This window comes from Mastigoproctus giganteus, chromosome 11, assembly GCF_048544385.1.
Source record: "Mastigoproctus giganteus isolate SK-2022 chromosome 11, ASM4854438v1, whole genome shotgun sequence".
NCBI lineage: Eukaryota > Metazoa > Arthropoda > Arachnida > Uropygi > Thelyphonidae > Mastigoproctus > Mastigoproctus giganteus.
The window spans coordinates 24,982,665-25,003,751 of NC_143585.1; the positions used below are offsets into that span (position 1 = coordinate 24,982,665).

The following is a 21,087-nucleotide window of genomic DNA, read 5'->3' on the forward strand; positions in this document are numbered from 1 at the left end:
CATATATCGACCTCCGAATCTTGGAACTGCGTCGTCTGGGTCATTTATGTAGGCCATAGCATGAACTGACAATTGCCCTCCCCTTTCCTCTAAGAATGACATTCACAGCATTCACAATTAGTTTTCTTAACATATATAACTCTGCTGTGGAAATCAATCTTATGTATGTTTCCAAAATGCAAAAAACTTTCATGTTCTAAGAAAGCATTAGAATGCTTTTCATCCAGCAAAATATTATTAGTGTAATTTTATGGAGTGAGGTCGCTGAAATTTGGTGATGACTTATGAAGCAGAAAAGGATGAAAAATGCACGAAAATTATGAAAAATGCACGAAATCTGGTGTGACACAGTCCCATGTTCCTTTATTTTACATTCATCAAGGCAGAATGGATCTACTGTATTTAATATTGCGCACCTGTTATTGCTGTTTCTTATCAGATTTTGGTCATGATCTATTTGTTGTACTGCTTTGTAGAATACATAGCTGTCCAAATGTTAAGTTACAACTGTAAATCCGTCCTCTCAAACAGTCGGTTTAAAACGTCGATATAATGGAACTCAATCAAATCTTTTGTGGAAGTGTATTATAAAACTCCATTTTTAGTATTAAAATGATATAATGACCCAAGAAAATAAAGCTTATGCATTATCTGCCACCAAGAAAAATATAATAAAATATAAAAATAAGTTAAAATACAATTTCTCCATAGTTATATGTTTCAACTATTTCCATATATTTACCTACTCTCTTTAATGACGAGTTCTGTCCAAGGCTAGGTGTTAACTTGTCCCAGTAGTTGAATGTTCTTTGACCAAAGGCAAATTTTTTTACATCCATTCCTCACTTATCTTTCCTTATTTTGAATGTAAATTTCCTAATTTGTCATCCTATAAAGAGAACTAAATATACCCGATCAACCTGATTTATGTATTGTGATCATTGCTTTTTTACACACCCTCTTAATAGCACAGTGATACAATCGCCGTTCTTCAAACACCGGGTGGAAAAGATCTGAGTTAGAAGCCCATCAATAATGAGAGGAGTATCTATGGATCTATTTTTAACAACGTAGCTGAGTTAGTCTGTCTCAGGCGAAGGTAGCATGATTTTGCTCTCGGAAACTCGGATTTTTAGTCCAGAAAACGGCAAATCGACAACATAACATGCGCAATTTATAGACATATTATATACAGGGCAGTATGGCCTAAGTTGCTGACGCGCCTGAAACTCTACAACAATCAATCAACTTCTTTATACTGAGTTTGAAAATAAATATATCCAAAACTATCCAAAACTGAGGAATCACTCCTGAATAAATGAGGCATTAAATAGGGTGTATAATCTTCTCTGATATTAAAACAACTCTTACAATGAGCTGTTATGCTCTTTAAATTCCACTCATTTGTAAGAACCAGTCTTAGCTCATTAGGAGTTTTATGAGGATATTGGCAAGTCCAAATATTCCTTATTTCTGATGCATTACTGAAGTACTCAATAGGACTTAAGTCCGAGAGATCTGGCTTGCCATGCCAACAGAATATCATCTCTTTGAAAGATTCGTAGACCAGCTGAGTGAAATGCGATTATTCGAGCACAGACTCATCTGCCCATGTGTGTAATGTCCATAAAGTGTGTCTTCTCTGGTCGGATTTGTTTTCCTCTAGTTGAAACAAGTTTCCAGAATAAAAAAAATAGAAACTTTGCTATCCTTGCTTGAAACTGACTCGCCATGTCATAGAGTGAAGAGAGCTATTAAAGTTCCTCGTATTATTGACGGGATTCGGCATTTCCCACTTGGTGTAGGCAGGGCAGTGATTGTAACCATCCACAGGGACGCAAATCTGGTTAAGTATTATTATCTAGGATTGGCCGTTGCTCTGTGGTAACGTACAGGTACATCAGTAGGTATATTGCAAGGTTGAGCCCGTATGCTGCCATAAAAAAGGTTCTATCCATTGCTAAGCTGCACTGATATAATGGTTGCAATAACACAATTAAAATGAACTTTAAAATCTTCTGATCTCGAGCGTACAAAACATAAACCGAAATTTATCTATTTGTTGATGAATATGATTTAAGACTATAAGCATCTCTGAAAGCCTTTTACAGAGTCAAATGGCCTAACTACTTTTTCAGTAGTTAGGGCCAGTGGTGTATTCGGGCCAGAACACACCGGAACGACATTTCGGTACTTTTTCTAAATGTCATAATAGAAAATCATTAAATTTATACACCTAATATTATGAAACAATGGCATAATCAAATGGGAGGGAGAAATATCTATTTTACCGATTGCTACTAAAAATATATATTAATAGTGATCTTTAAAATTAATAGATTAATTTAAAAACAAAAATATAAATTTCGCAATGAAACTTGAACGTTTCTTACTAAAGTACAATGTGTTAGATAAAGAGATCCAACGAATGAGATATACTGTGATGCGTGGGAACGCTGCATTTTTATTCGCCATGAGCTGAACTCTAGAACTGGCTGTTCTATGAATCGTGAGTCTGAAGTCTGATTCAGTTACTGTACAGTTTATGTCGGGTTATCATATAGTCTTCTGGAGAACGAGCGTTCCGATACTATTTTTTTAGCAATACACCTCTGGTTAGGACATTTCCTTGAAGATATGGATTTCAATTTATCGCTTAATCATGATGTCCCGTTATAATGTCAGATCGTTCCAAGTCCCATTTCATAGTGTTAGAGGAATGAAAGATACGTGTTCCAGATGAAAACTGGTCCAAAATCAGTTTCAAGGTTTAGTCTTGATTCATCAACACGTTGGGCCATTGCTTTTGGTACTAGAAACGGTGCATCAAGTCAGATGGGTTCTCTTGGGGAAGGTCTGGCATAAAGTTCCCTCTCCTGAAGCCTTCTGTATACTGTTTACCTTGATACGGTTGTTCTTTGTGACTGCTAAAAGCTCAAAAGAGAATTGCCTGTTGCTATTGTCAAGCGTTTCATGTTAGGGGTTTGCCGATCCAAAACTGTGGTTCGAATGCCATCAAATTTTTGTTTAGTTTGCAACAAAAATCTGTTCAAAAGATCCGCATTATGCTTGCGTTTGCCGTTATGTTGTATCTAAATTTTATTATTTTCATCATCTACTTAATTCAAAGAAGGATAAGAAGTATCATTCCGAAGCTCGCAGAATAATTAAGCGAGTGATCGAATTTTGTAAAGAAGTTAAGAAAAGGCAATTGAAAGTTCTAATTGATAAAACTCTAAAACATGCTTCAACAGGTACAGGTGCAAGCCTTAACACATGGAAGAAATGCATGGAAGTGACAGCACTTGTGAAAGTGAAAAAATGAATTCCCAGCATTTCGAATTTTGGCATAAACCAAATAAATCACGGCTTTTCCTCTCGTGCGGCTAAGGATTTATACAGTGATCAGAATATTTTAAAGCCTCTTCACTTGCTTTAGCTCAGAGACCCTTATACGCAAACAGATCGTCGCAGTTCTTTTTAGACGATTTTAAAAGTATGATCCATAACATGATTAATGTTTTTTATACTTTAAACAAAATATTATTACCCATATTTCAGAAAACAAAAGTTAAAAAAAATATATAGTGCATTGAATTAATGTATATTGTATACGTATATTATGTCTGTAAATCGTCATATTGAGTGATCAGTTTGTGCGTATTCTGGATGAAATACCGAGTTTCCAAGAGAACAAACCATGTAACCCTCTCCTGAGACCGATGAATTCAGTCACGTTGTGTAAAAAGTCCATCAAAGTTCTTCGCGTCATTGACGGGATTCGAAACCCAGGCGTTTTCCACCCGGTATGGGAAGGAAGATGATTGTAACCATTTTACTACACGTGAGGGCATCAGTTGGTGGAACATTGATGACATGTTTACCCATACAACATCTAGGACTTTTCCTCTAAAGACTTTTTGCTATCTAGGACTTTTCCTATAAAATAGTAAAGCAAAATTTATCGACAAAAGGATGGATTTGAATTTCTTAAATCCCCACCTCATTTATCTAATACCAACTTCATCGATAATTAGACTTTTGGAAGAGACTGCAAGCTCAAAGTACGTGCTTTCCCTAAAAATGTCTTGCAATTTTCGTGTCCTGAATATTTGCCAACATCAGCCATGTGGTTATTTTTTTACAGTCCAATATAAACAAATTCAAATTATTATATTAGGGGTGCCACCCGTAATTTCTTACATATACCCATTTATATATTGCATCTGTAAATTGCGTGTGTTCTCTGGTCGACTAACCTATTTTGTTGGACGAAAAAATCCCAGTTTATGGGGGGAAAAAAACCTTGCTAACTACGCATGAGACCGAATAACTCAGTCACGGAGTGATAAAAGCCCATTAAAGTTCCTCGCGTCATCGACGGGATTCGAAGCCGGTCCTTTTCCACCAGGTGTCGGAAGGACGGTGACGATACCACTGTGCTACACGTGCAGATTCTCCATATAAACAATGAACCCTGAACATGTTCTCAAGTTAGCCCGCTAGTTTACATGTTCCGGCTTATTAGCAGTTCCAGTAATAATTATGCATTACAACCATGGTTGAAGAACGTAATAACCGTTATTTTGTGACATTGATCAATGGCGGTTCAAACTGTTATCTTAAAATCTCATGTTACTGTGAAGTGGTTATTTTAAGGAGTCGTTATAAGTTAGTTCAGCTTTATTTGTATGGGGTAGATGATTAGAGTTACATTTAATTATACCAATAGTATTGGAACTCCATCAACTTTGGAAAAATACAAGTTTTAATATGGAAATTAGCATTAGCATTAGTAGAGCGATATGATGCAAGAAAGCAAGCTTATACAGCATCAGCCAAAAAACAAAGACAAAAAAAAAAAAAAAGATGAAAAATCCTTCCCATTTCACCTATCCATTCACTCTAAATGCTTGTCTAGTCCTGCCTTGAACTTATTTAAGTTGTCAATTCCCTACTACGACAAGTGGAATCTTGTTCCAACAATCAACCGTCCACTGGTTAAGGAAAATTTCCGCACATATATTATGCAATTGGATAAATAAATAAATTTCCTGTTTATATTCCAGGACGACCACACGGTCAGAGAAATTCACAAGGTAGAGAGAATATAAGAAATAGCACCATATTCAGCAGTCACGGGCTTCAACCCAGGTCACTCAAGGCACGTGTACTTATGCACCCGCGCGCCTGACCACTAGGCTAATTGTCTTTCCTAAATTTGAATCTATGCCCCTCAGGTGAATAATCTAAGCAAGAGGAACAATTCCACCAGCACTGAGCTTGCTCAAACCATTGAAGGCCTTATACACCTCAATCAGAACACCTAGTAGGTGCCTAGTTCCCAGATAAATTAATACACAATTTAATAAGTTGTAAGTCCACTTTTCCTCCAGTGACAGCATTGAATCTTCATAGTACACTTTCGACTACTTCCTTCTGCTGGTATGCAGAAGGAATTTATTTAATTTATACAAGCATGATCCCAACGTCATACTGCATATCGACTAGAGCACTGCATTTGCACAAAAAAAGATATACTTACAATATAATATACTGAGAATATTTGGCATATATAGAGTTCCCAGCGAATGGTGTGACTGTGAAAAATAACATTTAACTTAAAACACAATTGATAAGATTTTCAAAGATAGTTAACTCAAAAATTCTTTTCAGCATTGTGTTAATATTCTAATTGCTAGTAGACGTTCAAGACCTCAGTTCGAGTCCCGTCGATGACGTGAGGAATTTTATGGGCCTTTTTCACAACGTGGCTGAGTTAGTCAGTCTCGGAGAGGGTGGCATGATTTTTTCTCCCGGAAACTTGGGTTTTTCGTCCAGCAAAAAGAAAATCGACAATAGAACACACGCAACTTAGAGACAGTACATACGGAGAAATATGGCCTTAGTTGCTGATACTCCTAAAATCCTACAACAACAACAGTTGGTATAATCACTACTTTACCCACACGTAGTGGAGGAGACTTGAATTCGAATCCCATAAATGACGCGAAAAAAATTTATGCTTCTCTTTCATAACTTGGCTTCATATCGTTTCTTGTACACAACATCATATCAGTTACTACCAGATTTTAACAATCATTAGCATCTATTGTTCATTTTCTATATCGAACTTATCAATTTCTTCTTCATCTGTTGTTAATGCCACAATGTCTGTTTTGAAGATCGTCCCAACCTCTTGAAACCAAATTTCTTCAATTTTTTTTTTTATTTCTTTACACATGCATGTTTCTGGAATGAATATGTCCTAAACTAAATATTTCTGTGCTTTCAGCATGAGATGTATCTTCTGTTTCCAGAGAAGCTCAATCTCAAGCATAAGACTAAATCAAGAATTGGGTTCTTTAAGATTTTTAATTTTGGCAATCTTTCCTCCTTTTTGAAGTCCAATATGGATTTCATTATATCTGAATGTGTCTTCGGTAAATGCATTCTTTTAGGGAAATTGATTGGCATAAGAAAGTACTGTTAGCAATTGCCCTTATTTCAATGCTGTTAGTATTGAAATAATCACAGTTGGTATAATCGCGGTCTTATCCACACTGCGTGGGGAAGACCTGAGTCACGAATTCCGTGAATCACACGGAAAATTTTTATAGATCTTTTTACAACGTGTCTAAGTTCGTTGGTCTCAGGCGAGGTTAGCATGTTTTTTCTCCAGGAAATTGGGCTCTTTGATCCAGCAAACAACAAAAGCGACCACAGGACATACGTAATTTACAGTCATACGGTGCAATATGGCCTAAGTTCTGATGCGCCAACAACCGAAACTAGTAGGGCTACAATTTCAGTGTTTTCTTTCTTTTTTTGTTTTTAACGAAATCTAATATTAAGGTCTGATCAATCTTGCTTTTTTCAGGGCATCGAGAGTTCGGCTATAGGATTTTCTTTGGGTCTTTTGTTGACATTGATATGGATCCTTGCAGAAGGGAGAAGAATAAAAGTTTCAAATAATACAAATGTATGAATTACTCTGAGAGAGAGAGAGAGAGAGAGAGAGAGAGAGAGAGAGAGAGAGAGAGAGAGAGAGAGAGAGAGAGAGAGAGAGAGAGAGAGAGAGAGAGAAGAAGAAGAAGAAAAAGGGAATCACAAAGAAGGAGAAGAATGATGATACAGCTCAGGACCCTGGGTGTGCCAAACCCATACTCACCAGATGTGAGCCCCTGGGTCTCCATACATTAGTGAAATTGGCTATATAGTAGTTTCTCTACTTCAATTGTGCCAAATTATGTCAGTATTAATCGACAATTGTTCAAAGGTACTTAGCTTTGAAACTGTTCTGTTCGTGTAGGGGTGTCTTTGAGGATATCACAGTAGTTATATTCACCGCAGTCCCCACACCAGGTGTTAAAGGTCTGGGATCGAATCTCGTCAATGACGCAAGGAAGTTTTATGGGCTCTTTTCATTCCCTGACTGAGTTAGTCCGTCTCAAGTGTGGACAATAAGGTTTTCCCTCCCTGAAAACTCTAGTTTTTCGTCCAGCAAAACAAGCAAACCAAACAGAAAACATATAGGTTACAGACATAATACACATAGTCAGATGAGGTAATTTTCACCAAAAATATATAATATAACGCTGCATTTATCTAAATAATAAATAAATAATGTTTATTTGTATAAACAGTATAGATAATATACAGTATTAATAGAAACGCCGATCACAACAGCTATTTCAAGAACTTAATGTATATATAATATCATTTATCATAACTACAGTGACAATAAAATCCATAAGGTAAGAGTTGTTTTTAAGATTTCCTTGTTTATCTCTATTTTTGATTTTAAAAAAAAATCATAATTTTGACCTAAATAATATTCACACAATTCTTTGAAAAGGTTGCTATTTATGTAACTTCCTCTTACAGCACACTAAAGGAAGTTGCGATGCCACCCTCTGTGAACAAAACATATGCACGACCATGTGACTGAGCATTGTAACTATTGCGCTTGCGCGAACGTTTTGTGAACATGCCGGGTACTCGTTGAGAAGAGCGATAATGGCATAGTTTTGTAGCCTAATTCAAGAATATATCAAGTGTTGATGTGGGTAAGATGGGACTGCTCTCCGAAGGCTCTCCTCTTACCTGGGAAGAAACTGAAAAACTAGGTGATCATGTTCGTATGCATGGCGTCATTCAGTTCATTAATTTGTTTCATCGATTAAAAGACAGACAGAACGATTGTCTTTTGTGGGGAGATGAGGTAATGTTTTTCTAAACATTTTGCTTTCATTTCGGAATGAAATTCTTGTGATAATGCTTATCGTGAGTTATGTTATGTGGCTGTCAATGAAAACGTGCTTTACACTTGCATTGCAAAAGGAGTGATAATGTTTCTTGAGGCGAAGGGGCATTGAATATTTACTTTTTTCTTTTCACTCTTGGGTTACTATAATGTTCTGCACGTGTATTTGAACATAATACAGTTTATCGAGAAACAGTTTACTTATATAGGAAAGAAATTGTTGAAAGTTTCATGTTTTTAAGAGATAGAAAGTAATATTAACAACTTAGGAAGCATTGTGAATACATTGCTTTGCTGTAGCTGTATAAGCATGCTTCCTTCTATCGTTTTGCCAATACTGATACCAAAGTTAATTTGGATATGAATGGGATGACCCCGAATTGTGCGCATATATATTTATTTATTATATGTACATATTAAGAAGCATATTACGTTATATTATGCTGTTTCTTATATTTCTCGGCGGGTGTGTGTGTGTGTTCATGGCCACCGATAATTTCAGATAGTAAAGATGGAAGATGCAGATTTTGTAATTATTGAATAATCGCTACTTCTCCCAATTGATCAGAGGTTGAAGTAGTGTTTATTCAATTAGTGTAGGCAGTGACGAAATTAGCGGACTGTTTTTGACACAGGACTACCACTTTCTGGTGAAATATGGGCCACTCGGTGAATGGTATTGGTTTTTGAATTGATGTGAATGTTATCACTTCCCACAGTTCCTGGGTATTGTTTTCCCATATTTTCCAATTCACTGTTCTGTGTTGCAGTACATCACTTTGTGTAAACTACTGTGCACATCGTAATTCTTTTGGCATGATTACCGAAAGAATAACATGCAGTTCTGATGAATGTACAAGTTTTCTTCTTTACGGATCTCTTTACTGTTGTAAAATCCACCCTTAAGTAACACTGCAATTTGTTACTTCTCACACAGTTGATTATAGCCACCAGTAATTTTGTGAGTCATTTGATTTCCTGATAGTAATTTTTTATGCTTTGTTGTTTTTTTTTTTTTTTTTTTGCATTCTTTGAAATATGCTGATTCTAAAATGGTACTTCTAAATTAGAATACCATTTAGCATTAGTTTGTGATGCAGCAGCCTTTAAGGAAGCCCAAATTATGTGCATTGTAAACCTGTATGATCTGTTTTGCAGCTTTATGTCCTGCTATAATGCTAAGCTGAATTCCTCTGCAGATCAGACATCTAGAGATTGTACATCATCATCATCCATATGGTGCAAGGAAGCCTGGGGCATTTTCTGCACCAGCCAAAAAAAAAAAAATTCTGAGTTACTCTGAGAGAGAGAGAGAGAGAGAGAGAGAGAGTGAGTGAGTGAGTGTGTGTGTGTCAGTCAGAAGTAGAAAGGAATCACCAAGGAAGAAAAGAATGATGATATCCAGCTCAGGACCCTGGGTGTGCCAAGCCCATACTCACCAGATGTGGGCTCCTGGGGTTAAATATATGATATTCTCTTTCTGGGTAACCCCCCCCCCCCCAAGCTTGCAGCATCTGTATGTATCGCACAGGCACATGGAGAGCCTGGTGAAAGAGCCCTGGGCCACCTTTTCCCTCCACTTCAGTGTTCTCCCCAGGACCTATTAAATCAGCACACCGCCGGTGAATTTAACTGACTGCCAGGGTAAAATTTAAGTGATTCTTGCAGTACCGTATGGTACTACTCACTGATAGCAATCAATATTAATTCGAACATACTATGCAATCGAGATCAATGCGACAGTAGCATATAATGTTAAATTATGCAATTAATTTTTTCTCTGGATTGCTTAAGTCACATTTATAAATAACAGAAAATTTTATAATATTGTGAAGTATTACACTTCCCACCTGGCTACTTCATGATGCCACCTGGCTGGCAAAATTTTCTGGGAAGAATACTGCACTTCATCTTTTCTATAATAATGGCACATTATAGCCTTAGTTGCTAATGTGCCAATAAAACCCAACAGACATCTTTTTTATAATACATTGATGGTCTGGACCTGTGTCAGTTGACCAACCTGCTCCATTAGGTATCATATTAAAGTGGAAATTCTGCTTCACTAACTAATACAGGAAAACAAAGAACTTAATAAATGAAAAAAACTATAATAATAGCCTGCTTAATTTGTATAATTTATTTAATTTAGTGTAAATTTGTCGGATAAATTTTTCATAGTATTGCCCTCATAGGTAGTAATAATAATAATACTGTTTAAATAATCCCAAGTTGAGTACATCAGATTAAATAGATTCCATGAAAGACCATTGATGCCCTTAAATGTAGTGAAAGGTAACAAATCAAAGTTGAAATGACCATCATTCAGAGGCCAATTTCTCCAGACAGCCAAAATGGTGAACCTGGCAGTATGGTAGTTTCACCACTGTTGCTGCCTTCTATACTCTGTGGAAAAGACCCATTTTCAAATTCTGTCAGGGAGGAATTTATTGAGTTTGTTTTCATAGTGTAGCTGAGTTAGTTGGAACCAGGCTTTGTTGCTTTAGTGCAAAAAAAAGACATCTACTGTAAGTTCATGTTTGACTAAATCATTTAGACAAAGCACATTACATCTGAACCTCTACACAACTTCATTGAGATATATTCTGTTTTGCATAAACACCCAAGGTATACAGGTTGCTTTAGGTTATTTAAAAGTTATCGCCATGATTGTTGTAACTAATAATTGGTTAACTATGGTAAATTCACTAACTATAACTATTGAAAAAGAAAAGAAGCAATATATTTTAAATAGGTGACCCACCTACTTGTAATATGCAAAATACACTAACTTACCGACCCTTGGAATTTTTTTTTTTTTTTGGCGCATCTGTTTTGAGGGATGACAGTAAATTTTTGAGAAGAAAACAAAAATAATGAAAAATGAATTCCAAACTGTTCACAGATAAATAATTTTTTTTAACAAACACAAAATTTCCACTAAAACCTTTCCAAATTAAAACCGACTTATTTTAATTCTCTGTTAAACCCTTGTCCTTTTATTCTCCAGTGGAATAAAATTTTTACTATAATGAAGTCAGACTAAGTCTGACTTCAGTGGTAGGAAAAATCTTAGAGTGCAAGCAATGATTAAGAGTGCAAGCCAGGAACATTTAGATAAATGTGGCATTCTGAAGGAGACACAACATGGATTTGTTAAGGTAAAATCATATTTAATTAACTTAGTAGGCTCTTTTGACAAAGTTACTCTTGAGCTGGATTTTTGGTACAATTTTGACATAGTTACAATTTTGACATAGTTACAATTTTGTAACTATGTCAAATACATAGGTACAATTTTGACTAGCTTGAACAAGCTAGTATTACTGGCAAGATTCTAAGATGGATTGCCAGGTGGCTGCAGGGCAGAAGGCAGAGGGTTATGATCAATGGATATTCTTCAGATTGGTGTAATGTCAGGAGTGGGGTCCCTCAAGGACCACTGTTGTTTATCATTTTCAAAAATCAGAGACAAAGGAATAGAAGACATGACGTCAAAATTTGCAGGAGGTCTTAAAGATTGGTAGAGTCTTCAATGATCAATGGCAAGCAGCATGCCTTTAGGATGACTTGAACAGACTTTAGGAATGGGCAGAAAAGCAGAAGCTAAGTTTTAATGCAGAAAAATGTTTGGTCTTGTATTTGGGGAAGAGCAACCTCAAAATAAATTATACACTGGGTGGAGTTAAATTAAAAACAGTAGAGGAGGAAAAGGATCCCGAGTTTTAATATGGGCAGATATGAAGTTTTCTGAACAGCATAAACCAGCAGCCAGAAAAGCCCATGGTGTCCTATTAACGATTTAACGAATGTTATTCTGTAGAGATAGGAAGGTTATAATACCACTGTATAAGGCAATTGTCAGACCACATTTGGAATACCGTATTCAAGTATGCAGACCTCGTCTGAAAAGAGATATGATATCGAGCTTCTTGAAAGGGTCCATAGACAAGCAACTTGAATGGTGAGATCGGGAAAAGGGCGAGAATAGACTCCATTTATGTGGGTTACAGAGCCTGGCAACCAGGCATTTCAGAAGTGACCTGACTGAGGTTTATAAGGCACTGAGAAGGATTAGTAAAATGAATGAAGATGGAATTTTCATTATTATAAAGGATTCCAGAACTAGGGGCCATAAATATAAGTTACAGGGGTTGAGGTTTAGATTAGATTGTAGGGGACTTTTTCTTTTAGCCTGTGAGTTGTTGATTGCTGAAAGAAGTTTCCCTCACAGGGTTGAGGCTGACAGTTTGATGAAGAGGGAAGCATAAAATTTGCATTTTCCTATCTACTTTGCATGTTTTTTTTTTTTTTTTTTTTTTTTTGTTAACAGTGCAGCAAAAGCCTGTGGCTTCCTTGCACTATATAGTGAATACTATTTTTATTACTATTACAAACTCTGCACATTATAGCCCTAGTAGCTGATGCGTGATTAAAACCCAAAAATCAATCAACTATTACAATCTCGCCCTTCTTTGTACCCATTCCTGCAGCTCTACATCCTTCCAAAACAGGCTTCCAGATTTATATGCAGTACTCAAGATGTGGCCTGACCACTTGCTTATACAATGGATAATTGCCTACTTATCTCTGCTAGCAAAATTCCTCTATATCATTGACAAAATCCCACGAGTTCTAGTAGCCTGTCTGCACTGCTCCTAGAACTTCGTGTCGGAATGCACAGTTATTCCTGAACTCTTTCCATTTTCCACTACACCGAGTGTAGTACCGTACAATTGATATGTTAATCTTGGATTACTGCTACCCATGTGCAGTACCTTGCATTTGTCAATGTTAAACTTCAATTGCCATTTCTCAGGCCATCTACCTAAGTTTTCTAGATCTTGTTGCATCAGCACAACTTCATTACTATCATTAACTACCCTGCCAATCTTTGTATTATCCGCAAAACTTATACATTATACCCTCATAAATATCATTAATAAATACAGGAAACAACAATGGGCTCAGCACCGAGCCCTGTGAGACTCCAATAACAACATTAGTCCACGAAGGTCAGTGTCCATTGATAACGACTCTTGACTTCTTCCACTCAACTATCCTTTATCCACAGCAGAAACTTTATCTTAATGCCACACTGTTCCAATTTGTACAGCAGTCTTTATATTTAAAGGTACCTTAAATTTTGTGGTGTCCAGTCAGCAAATACTGACTGACATTGTGATGCCACATAAGATTTTTTCCCTTATAATGACATCCTTAAAATTTTGAAAATCTCAGGCTGCGGAGTAACCAAGTTCTGCTCTTTTTATCACATAAGATTTGGATAGCTTGAAATAGTCCATAATGACTTTGACTTTGAGTTACCCACCTTTGTGGGCAACTCAAAGTCAAAAATCCTACTGCCAATCTCACCATTCGAGTTGCCCACCTTTGTGGGCAACTTGAATGGTGAGATTGGCAGTATGATGGCCATACGAGGAAAGATTCCAATTATGTGGGCCACAGCTTGGCATCCAGGCACCCCAGAGGTGACCTGATTGAGGTTTATAAGGTTGTGAGGGGGATTCTTGCTGTTCAAAAGAATTCCAGAACTAGGGGTCATAAATTCAAATTACAGGGCTTGAGGTTTAGATTAAATTGTAGGAAGTTTTCTTTTAGCCAGCAAGTCGTTGATTGGTGGAACAAGTTGCCCTCACAGGTAGTTGAGGCTGACAATTTGAATTAATTCAAAGGTCAACTGGATAGTTACCTGTATGAGGAGGGAAGCATATAATTTGTGTTTTCTTATCTTTGGTTGAGGTTTTTTTCTTTTTGTCACTGCAGCAAAAGCCTCTGGGTTCTTTGCACTTTGTGGCAAATACTATTACCATTGTTATTACTAATATAAAAAGAAATTAATATTTAAAACCTTTTTTGTACGAAAGTTTTTTTTATTTTTACAAATCTTCACAATTTCATGAAGAAACTCACTCCGTAAAGCCTACCCCAATCAGAAATTCACTATAGGGACCTTACCCATTTGGAAAGACCCTATAGTAAATTAAGTTATATTGATGCATTAATATAATTTAATTTGTGATTGTGTAGTCTTGAGAAACATTGCTGCATGAAAGCGTTCATTTTTTTTGTTTTGTTTAATCACAACAAAAGTGAATCTGCCATGTTTAAAGCTTTTAAGTTCTCATTTAGGCTTCTGAACATGGCAGGTCTACATGACTAAGTTCTGAATATTCACAGATATCCAAGTCTTTATAATGAGAGTGAATGTACTACTTCGGATATTTCTGAATTGTCACTCCTTATGTATTTTATTTTTTTGGGGGGTATTGTAAGCTATTTTGTTCTTGTCATGCTTTGTTATTAAGACATTTGGTTTTTTATTTCCATATCACTTTTGCTTGCATTAATGAATATTATTTAACACTGGCCATTTTATGAGAGGCTTGTGAATAATGATGCAGCAGTTCTGTATTTATCAGATTTTGTATTTGTGCTAACTTGAATGACAGAATATTTTAATAGTTAGCAAAGGGAATCTAATGGTGACATATGCATTGTCATGAAAAGCTTTTTAGTTGCTTGTAATATTTCAGAAATTACAAGGTAATGTTGCTGTTCAACATAACTAATTTCACCAAAATTATCAACCACCAGATTTTTTGCTATAGCTTTATTAAAATAACTTTTCCTGTATTAGAACTAAACTATTGATTCTAATATAAACAGCTAGAAAATTATTACAGGAATTGATAAAAGTTTAATATGGTTGGTAATCATACAAAAATTGGTTGGTAATACAGTACTACAAAAATTCCCACTCTAATTAAAGAGTGGAAATTTTTGTAGTATTATAAGGAAAATGTGATTAAAAATTTTGTATAAACCACACTGACTTGTTTGTGTGGGGGTGTGTTTTGCATTCTTTAAATTTTTTTTAAAAAATATTTAATTAAAATATTTTAAATTTTTTAAAAATTTCTTTTAAAATAGACATTAAAGAATACACACACCAGTTTTGATATTGATAATTACTTTATAGTCCCAACCTTTTTAGATGGTCTGTAGTAATAGTGCCAATATAGCAAGAAAGCAAGCTTATATAGCCTCAGGCAAAAAAAAAACAAAAAAAAATACATTTCACTCATCCATACCTTCCAAGAATTTGTCTAGTACTTCCTTGAATTTATTCAAACCACCAAATTCCACACATCTATCCTGCAACCATCCTTCCTCAACTTGAATTTGTCCCCTTATGTTGTAACCTCAGCAAGTTGAAGAAGGCCATCAACATTTAGCTTACTGAATCCATTCAAGACCTTCAACGCCTCAATCAGATCTTCGCACAGGTGTTTAGTCTCCAGATGCTGTAATTTGCAGAACTGAAGCCTTTCTTGGTAAGAGCACCCTTTTGTTCACTTCACCAATTGGTTGCCCTTCTCTGCACCTGTTCCAGCAGATCTACTTCTTCCTAAAGTGAGGCCTCCAGACCTATATACAGTACTCAAAATGGAACTTAACCATGGCCTTGTACAAAAGGATAATCATCTCTTTATCCCTGCTAGCAAAGTTTCTGTATATCATTGACTGCTCAGTTACCTGCAGGTCTTTTTCATTTTCCACTACCCAGAGTGTAGTGTCACACAGTTGATGAGTTATCATGCGGTTACTGCTGCCTATTTGCAGTACCTTGCATTTCTCAATGTTAAACTTCAACTGCATTTCTCAGCTCAATGACCTAATTTTCTTAAATCTTGTTGCAGTAGCTCACCATGATTACTATCATTAACCACTCAACCAACCCACGTATCATTTGCAAACGTAGACATTATTAAAAACATTAAAATTAAAAAACATTAAAAACAACAATGGGTCCAGCACTTCAACTCTGGGGGACTCCACTAATGATTTTAGTCTGCAAACAGTGGTTATCAATAGGCAAGCCACTCTCTGCCTTCTTCCACTTAACCATCCCTTTATCACACCAGTAACTTGCCCTTAATGCCACATTGCTCCAGTTTGTACAGCAGTCTTTTTGTGTGCAACAGTATCAAAAGCCTTCCTGAAATTGAAGTATATGCTATCAGAATTATTGTTTGCATCCAGTTCATTGGTCAATGCATCATAATATCCAATTTAACTGGTTAGGCAAGGCCACCCCTTAACAAATCCATGCTGTGATTGCAGTATAATTGCAATTCTGTCTACATGGTCCTGCATTACTTTCAAAAATAACTCCACATTGTTTTTCTTGGAACAGATGTTAAACCAAGAGTACTGTAATTAGTCATGTCGCCTTTTGATTCCCCTTTATGAGTTGAGGAAATATTTCACAATTCCAGTCCATAGGGACATCCCCTGAATTCAAGGATGTGCTTAATTATCGCTAAGATTTTCTTACCTCTCTTAATATAATTGGATAGATTCCATCCACACCAGTTGCCTTTTTTTATGTTTCGCTTTAACAATTTCTCTTCCACCTTCCTTTCAGTTATCACAAAATTGTTTATTTCCCCATTAGAGTTTGATAAGCTGCTGGCATCCCCTCGCCCAAAGGATTTCTCTTGTGTGAATGTAGATGCAAAATACCTATTCAGTTTGTCAGCAACCTGAGCAGTGTCATCAACAGTTAAACTATTAATATCAAGTAGACCAATGTGATTCCACCCTTTTATTTTTCTGTTGATATAAACACAGTCTTTCCTGCTGTTCTTTGCCAGAGATTTCTCATAATCCGCTTTAGCTTGTCTAACTTGCTTTGTGACTTCATCACCGACAAATTTATATATGCCGTAGGCTTCTGTATCACTGTTAATTTATATGCATCCTATTCATTTTTCTTCTCTTCCAATCATCTCAGTAGTTCATATGACATCCATTTCGGTCTGAGCCTCGAACGGTATTTCTTTATTGGTATGAAAAGCCCAATAGCATCTATGATTACTTTTCTGAGTGCTTCCCATTTAGAATTTGCTGTTCGTAATAGTAGAGGCATATGATGCAAGAAAGCAAGTTTATGCAGCATAAGCAAAAATTAAAAAAAAAAAAATTCCCATTTCACCCATCCATTCACTTCAAATGTTTCTCTAGTTCTTCCTTGAATTTATTTAAACTATCAATTTCCACAGATGGAAGTTTGTGCCAGCAGTCAACTATCTGCTAGCTAAAGGCAAATTTCCACTATTTATTTTACAACTGTCTTTCATCAATTTGAATTTATGTCCTCTCAAGTGCATAATCTGAGCAAGAGCAAGAATCCCATCAGCATTGCACTTGCTCAAACAATTCAAAGCCTTATACACCTGAATCAGATCACCTTGCAGGTGCCTAGTCTCCAGAAACTGTAATTTACAGAACTTAAGCCTTTCTATGTAAGAGCAACCCTTTGTTCCATTCACCACTCTTGTTGCCCTTCTCTGCACTCATTCCAGCAGCTCTACATCCTTCTTAAAATGAGGCCTCCAGACCTGTATATAATACTCAAGGTGTGGTCTGGCCATTGCCTTACACAAGGGGATAATCACCTTCTTATCCCTGCTAGAAAAATTCCTGTTGACATGACACTATGAGCTACTCTTGCAGACTGTCTGCATTGCTCAGAAAACTTCATATCTGACTGCACAATTACCCCAGGTCTTTTTCATTCTCTCCCACTCTTGAGTGTAGTACCATACAGTTGATACGTTACTCTGGGGTTACTGCTACCCATATGTAGTACTTTGCATTTGTCAATGTTAAACTTCAGTTGGCTGCTTCTCAGACCATCTGCTCAACTTTTCTAGATCCTGTTGCAGTAGTGCACTGTCATTATTATTATTAGCCATATGGTGCAAGGAAGCCTGATGCTTATGCTGCACCAGCCAAAAAAATTTGAGTTACCCTGAGAGAGAGAGAGAGAGAGAGAGAGAGAGAGAGAGAGAGAGAGAGAGAGAGAGAGAGAGAGAGAGAGAGAGAGAGAGAAGTAGAAGGAAATCACCAAGAAGGAGAAGAATGATGATATCCAGCTGAGGACCCTGGGTGTGCCAAGCCCATACTCACCAGATGTGAATCCCTGGGGTCATTAACAGTCTTGCCTTGTATTTGAATGGGTTGGAAGCCCTGACCTCCCTTACAACTGTAGTGCCCATCCTCTTTGTTTGCCACTTCCATGTCCATCTTTTATATATTCATTCCATTTGTCCCCAATTAGCTTTTGATGTTACTCTTTTTTTTTTTTTTTTTTTAAATAAGTCATCAGAAAGTCTGTGGGACTTAGGAGTGTTAATAAGCCACAAAGAAGCTCCTAGATACATTGTCATCAAACATGTTGGAAATGGGCATTGGTCTAATTGATGTTCCTCTCTCACATGGTGATGCCACCCTACAGCGCAGCTTCTCAAACTGTTCTATAAAACAAACCCCGACGATAACCGATAACTTCCTCCCGTCCGATCGCTGCCATACTATCATTGCTGGCACCTAAGGAGGAACGTTCACCAGTACAAGCTACAAACATTGTCAGGATAGTGTACAATCCAAAATACATCAACATTGGAAAAGTTACTACCCTTTTCCAACTTTACCCATGTAACATGCTGGCAGAGCTTAATATTAATGAGGCTGCCTACTGGCTTTAAAAATGGATGGAATTTATTGCAAGGTCTGCAATCTCCAAAACTTGCATCCTTAGGTCCCACTTGAAGCCATGGTGGAATGACCTCCTGACTAAGGCCTTCAAGGTAAAACAAGCAGCCCATGCCTCCTACAAGAAGTCGCCTTCAGATTAATATGCCAAATTTTCCAAAGCAAGGATGGATTTCCAGAATAGCAAAACAATCAACTATTGACAATTTCATGAATGACCAACTGTCCAGAGGCAAATGTGTGTGGTCCACAAGTCATTCTTACACCCCCATAGCTTTTGATGTCCAGGAGTGGTGTGATTATGTGATGTGTTTTAAGAGAGATAACAGTGTGTCTGAGGTATATCCTTGGAATGAGGCAAACATTTCTTCAACTACTAGTAATATCAAAATTTCTGAAGAACAGCTGATAAAAAATAAACTTACTACCTGACAAGTCCACCAAAGGAACTGATGCAATACTTCTTTCTAGTTTCAAAATTGCTTCTTATTTCATCAGCAGAGAGCTCACCCACTTCTACAACAAAATACTTAAATAGCCACAAGTGCCTACCAGCTGGTTGAATTGCCGAGTATGGCAGTTTCAAAAAAGCCTCGTGCAAAAACACCTGCGGACTTCAGGTCAATATCATTTCCCTCCCCCTTCCTGAAATGCCTCGAGAATTGCATTTATAATGATGTTACACTCAGTCTTTGCAGATAGACCCGATCACACCCATTATGCCATGCCAAATAGATCTACTATAACCTGACTACAGTCCTTATCACAGAAAATACTATACTTCATGCCTGGAATGACAATGAAGATCTCCACAGCATATTTCTGTACATGAAATCTGCATTCCACTCAGTCCAAATCTTACTTAATAGATTCTATGGAATATTTGCAATATACTCTAGCTCCTCAAAAGTCTTCTATTTAGAAGAATGCTTCACTTCACATGTAATAACAGTACAGTCTGTAAATGTGTAGATGTAGGTATCCCACAATGTGGTTCTCTCTTTGCCCTGCTATTTGTTGCAATATTCATGTCATTTATGGATTAAGTTCCAGTGTTCTTGTCATATGCTGATGATATTGTGTGCTACATCTCATACAAATGTCAGGTTGTTGATCCACAAGCAAGACAAACCTTCTCAGAAACTGTAAACTACTACCTTAAGACATTCTGTGAGTATGCCAAATTTTTTGGTCTGTCAGTTAATCCTGAGAAGTCAAGCTATCTCATATTTTCTCTAAGTCTGATGACGTCTGCTGATACCTTACTTCTGGAATTAGCAGAAAAGGTTCTGGCTGTCACTGACAGTGTCAGATTCCTAAGAGTAATCCTTGATGCAAACCTTAACTATAAAGAACAAGCTCAGTATTCCAAAGCCTTGCGAGCCTTCTGGGGAATAAAAATATATTTGTGCAGAACTCGCAAACAAATAATCAGGAAATACCTCGAAACGTACTTCAGTAGTGTGCTCTCCTATGCCATGGAAATTTTGTGAGATAAATGAGTGTAAAAAAAAAATAATAAAATAAAAAAAAATAAAAAATATATATATAGCCAAACAGGAAAAGAAAAGTATAAAAATAGAATGTGGATTATGAATGAAGTAAATGTGTCTCTCTCCGACCCCTGGAGTGGAATGGGCGCTTTGACCTTCTTACCGGATTCGACAAGACATGGACCTGACAACCATCACTGACAAGACATACTGCAGCCTTGTTGCCAACACGACATTTGGCAATCTGAACTGCGTACTTTAACCCAGTTCCCTTTAAAACCCCATCCCCAGGCAGAGGAGACAGACGAGTCTCTGTCTCCTCCCCTTCCTGCCGTCCCCATACTTCGCCTGGTGGGGTTTGTCCCCATTGACATCTTTGGGGATGCCTACTCTATTTTCTCCATCCTTCTACCTGTTTCTCCCCTGTCTCTAGTCTTCCCCTACGCCCTCTAACTAAACCGACCAAGTACAACCCTAAAAATGCTGCCAATTTCTAATCAACTTCCAAAAATTCAACCGCTTTCTTGTAAACCTCTTTTGGCCTTTTCAAATTCTAGTGCACCCTTCCCTTTTTTCTTTAATCGGTCTTGCCACCTAAATTCTCAGAAACAGGTGGTAGGGGGCCTGCTTAAATAATCTATTGGGTGCCTGACCTGCCTCCTCGTGGCAAATTGTGGGCAACGGTGGGTCTCAGTAGGGGCCCAACAATGGCTAAATGGTCAGAGAAACAACAGAACATAACAC

At 37.0% G+C, this 21,087-nt stretch overlaps 1 protein-coding gene across 1 annotated transcript in view; it reads left to right on the forward strand.

Annotated features, from left to right (window-relative positions):
* The first annotated feature begins 8,074 nt into the window (after window positions 1–8,074).
* Gclc (glutamate--cysteine ligase) overlaps window positions 8,075–21,087 on the forward strand; it is a 103,668-nt gene continuing 90,655 nt past the window's right edge. The window contains exon 1 of the mRNA XM_090384367.1: window positions 8,075–8,224. Coding sequence (XP_090240493.1) covers window positions 8,075–8,224 — 150 coding nt within the window. The remainder of the gene's footprint in view (window positions 8,225–21,087) is intronic.